The 3042-nt window shown below is 48.0% G+C and overlaps 1 protein-coding gene across 1 annotated transcript; it reads left to right on the forward strand.

Moving 5' to 3' along the window:
- Positions 1–2148: 2148 nt before the first annotated feature.
- On the forward strand, positions 2149–2514 carry LOC108863819 (uncharacterized). The gene has a single exon (XM_018638430.1). It carries the CDS (start codon positions 2149–2151, stop codon positions 2512–2514), a length of 366 nt encoding a protein of 121 aa, XP_018493946.1.
- Positions 2515–3042: the final 528 nt, after the last annotated feature.

Here is a 3042-nt window from a genome sequence, read left to right on the forward strand (position 1 = left end):
ACGCATACGAACATACATATCCACTTCTCAAAGGAGTAAACCTACAAAAAACGATGCCGAATGAAAACAAGCGTCAAAAACCACAGCATCAGGACGACGAACAGGACCCGACGACTTGAGACTTCGGACGCACAGGAGCTTTGTCTCCGACCAGGACGACGTTCGTCAGTCTCCTCGATCTCCAATTGATTCAGGGCATCACGAAAGGCCTCCGAAAGCTCCATCGCGTTGAATTCGACCTGAGAATCACTACCCGTACTCTCGAGATCCAACACTTCCGAACTCTCCTCGGCTCGAAGATTTCGGAATCCTGCTCTTCTGCCAACAGAACGATAAACGTTCCCCGAACGTGTCTCGACCATATCGTCGAAGGAAAAGCAATCTCTCCCAAAGATTCTTCCAAACAAACAAAAGAACAGCCTTCTCACAAATCGCGACTCGATCAATTGCGACCGTAAACGAACACCGCAATTGAATTCAAGTCAGAGACCGGAGACCTACCGGCTCTTACTCCTTTCCCTCACGAAAATCTCTAATTCAACGAAAAAGAAGCTACGAAATCAACCTCAGCCAGCTTTATTGCGGATATCTTTACCTCCGATCCCTCGACACTGACTCGGAGGGGAAAGCAAAAGCTTTTACTCCTCAGCGTCTCGGGATCCGAGATATTGGGAAAAATCACTTCTCAACTCTATCGCGCTTCGCTGCACCATATTCGCAACACCGATCCGAACGATCCCGACACTCCGAGCGAGTGCTCCCCCGCACTGTCTCCAAAACACGCAGCCGCCGCGCGCAGGCGCCGATCTTCACGAACTTTCTCGACGAAAAATCGAAATTTCGAACGGACTCGAATCAACGCTGTACGAATTATTCGCATATATTCTCGCATGGCAAAGTATTATCTATCTCAAAACTACCACTCATTTTACCCCTATTTTCGGACCAAAATTGTCCGAATTTTCGCTTAGAAGCCTTCGATGTTACCTATTAGAGGGGATGTTGAGACTAACTTAAGAATAGCTACACTCATTCTTCTAAGCTAAGCTTTCTGTCATATCTATTTCGGTAAACGCCGACTCCGTACTGTGCCACGTGCCAGAGGCTCCAGCTCTGACACATGTCAGAGGCTCCACTCATCAGGCCTCTCTTCTGATTCCGTATTTAGTAACCATCTGGAAATCTTACTCGATGCCTTACGAACTGTGCCTCTCGGAGAGGGTCAACCTACTGATATATAAGACGACACTTTCTCCAATAAAATCACTGTGGTGTGCTCCCATCTCAACCTCCGGTTGTCCTCTCTGAGCTCGTACGTGTCCCGCTGATCTACCGAACCTAGCCTTCGACCAATCTAGGAACAACAGTACTTCATTCAACAACACGTACGGGGCGATGGTCACCTTAAACGTGTGGCACGTGAGGAAGATACTGGCGGCGATCAAGTGTCGCTTCTCACGAATTTCGTAACGAAGCCCACCAGAGGTAGTTTATTCAACATGGAGCTCTGCCAAGCCCCAGTCGAAGCAGACGTCCCGTTCTACAAGATACAGAACAAAGCTCTAGAGCGATTCCTGGAGAAAAATGGTCGAATCAACCCCTTCGGCATGAATCAATTCGAAGGAAAACGTGCCTCAAAGAAGTGCACGATGTTACGATCAAAAGGATCAGAGCCTCAATCGGCGACGCAAAGATTGGGTATCCATAGATGAAACAACAGATTCTAGAGGACTCTTCGTCGTGCATACCGTGGTGGGTAGGCTCGACGCCTCGCAGCCTTCGGAAGCGTACCTCCTCGGATCAGAGGTTGTCGAGACAACGATCGCTCAGGCTTTTTGTAATTCGATGAATATACTCTGGCCAGACGGAGTGAAAGATGACCGTGTCCTGCTTCTGGTAACAGACGCTGCGAGATATATTGTAGGAATGTCAAATGCGTCGCTCTATGCGCCGCCGCTTCCAACGAATTTCGACGAATGCGAGGGTGGATCGAGAGAACAATGCGAGAACATGGATACATGTAACGTCGATGTGCACGAGAACACTCCGTTCTCGGCTACGCCATCGATCGGTCGCATACGTGCTAGACGGACGAGTTTCGCGAGAAATAAAAGAGTTGACAGTTGAGTGATTGTTCAATCCTAAAATATGAAGAAAGCGGCAGAGGGACTGAGAGTCCTCTTCCCGAGCATGGTATATGTCATTTGCCTCGCGCACGCCGTTCACAGGGTGTGCGAAGATATTCGCAAGCTCTCCCCAGAAACAGATGCCTTCGTCGCGAGCGTGAAAGAAGTCTTTCTCAAAGCACCTTCGCGAATACAATGTTTTGGAGATCTCGCTCCGGATCTAGCCTTGCCGCCTCGACCTGTTGTGACGCGATGGGGCTCTTGGCTAGCGGCCGTCTGTTACCACGCAAGGAACTTCGAGAAAATTGAGGAAGTTCTGAACAGCCTTCATTGTGAGGAGGCTGTTTGTGTTTCGAAGAGTCAGGAATTGCTGGAGAGTCCAGTATAGAAGACGCAACTCGTGTACATAGCTACCTTCTGTTGAAATCTGTCTTTCCCGTGTTCGTTGTCGCTACGCTTAGCTAAACTCCTACGCAGTCTTGTTTCCCTTTCTCTTACTTCAGTGTACGTATATATTACGCGTTCCGCTTCAATAAAGTTTACTGGGCATAGTCTGATGCTCTGGAGCTGTCACTCCTATCTTTTGTGTACCCGAAAAGTGAATACGTTATCAGCGACGATCTGTTCTACCACCCAACTCAAAAGAAATAAGTACGTTGATAAAAGTACTTCAGACTAGGAATCACTAGTTCAAAGATGGAAAGCACTTTTGATGTGGTTACGCCTCTGGGTGCAGAGGATACCACGGATAGAACCAAAAGAGCAGCTGCTGAGAAAGAATCTCAGGAAGATGATGAGAAGACTCCAGAAGAAAATATTGTCAACGATACCAAATCGATACCAGCTTGCCCAGTCGTACTCAAAGAATATGGCCAAAACTTTGTGGCATGGAAATCTCTCATACCGATATATCTGG

This window comes from Galendromus occidentalis, unplaced genomic scaffold, assembly GCF_000255335.2.
Source record: "Galendromus occidentalis unplaced genomic scaffold, Mocc_1.1 scf7180000077006, whole genome shotgun sequence".
Taxonomy (NCBI): domain Eukaryota; kingdom Metazoa; phylum Arthropoda; class Arachnida; order Mesostigmata; family Phytoseiidae; genus Galendromus; species Galendromus occidentalis.

Bases quoted from the DNA above. Each gene is read 5' to 3' on its own strand.
- LOC108863819 (XM_018638430.1), top strand. From the start codon at position 2,149: ATGAAGAAAGCGGCAGAGGGACTGAGAGTCCTCTTCCCGAGCATGGTA.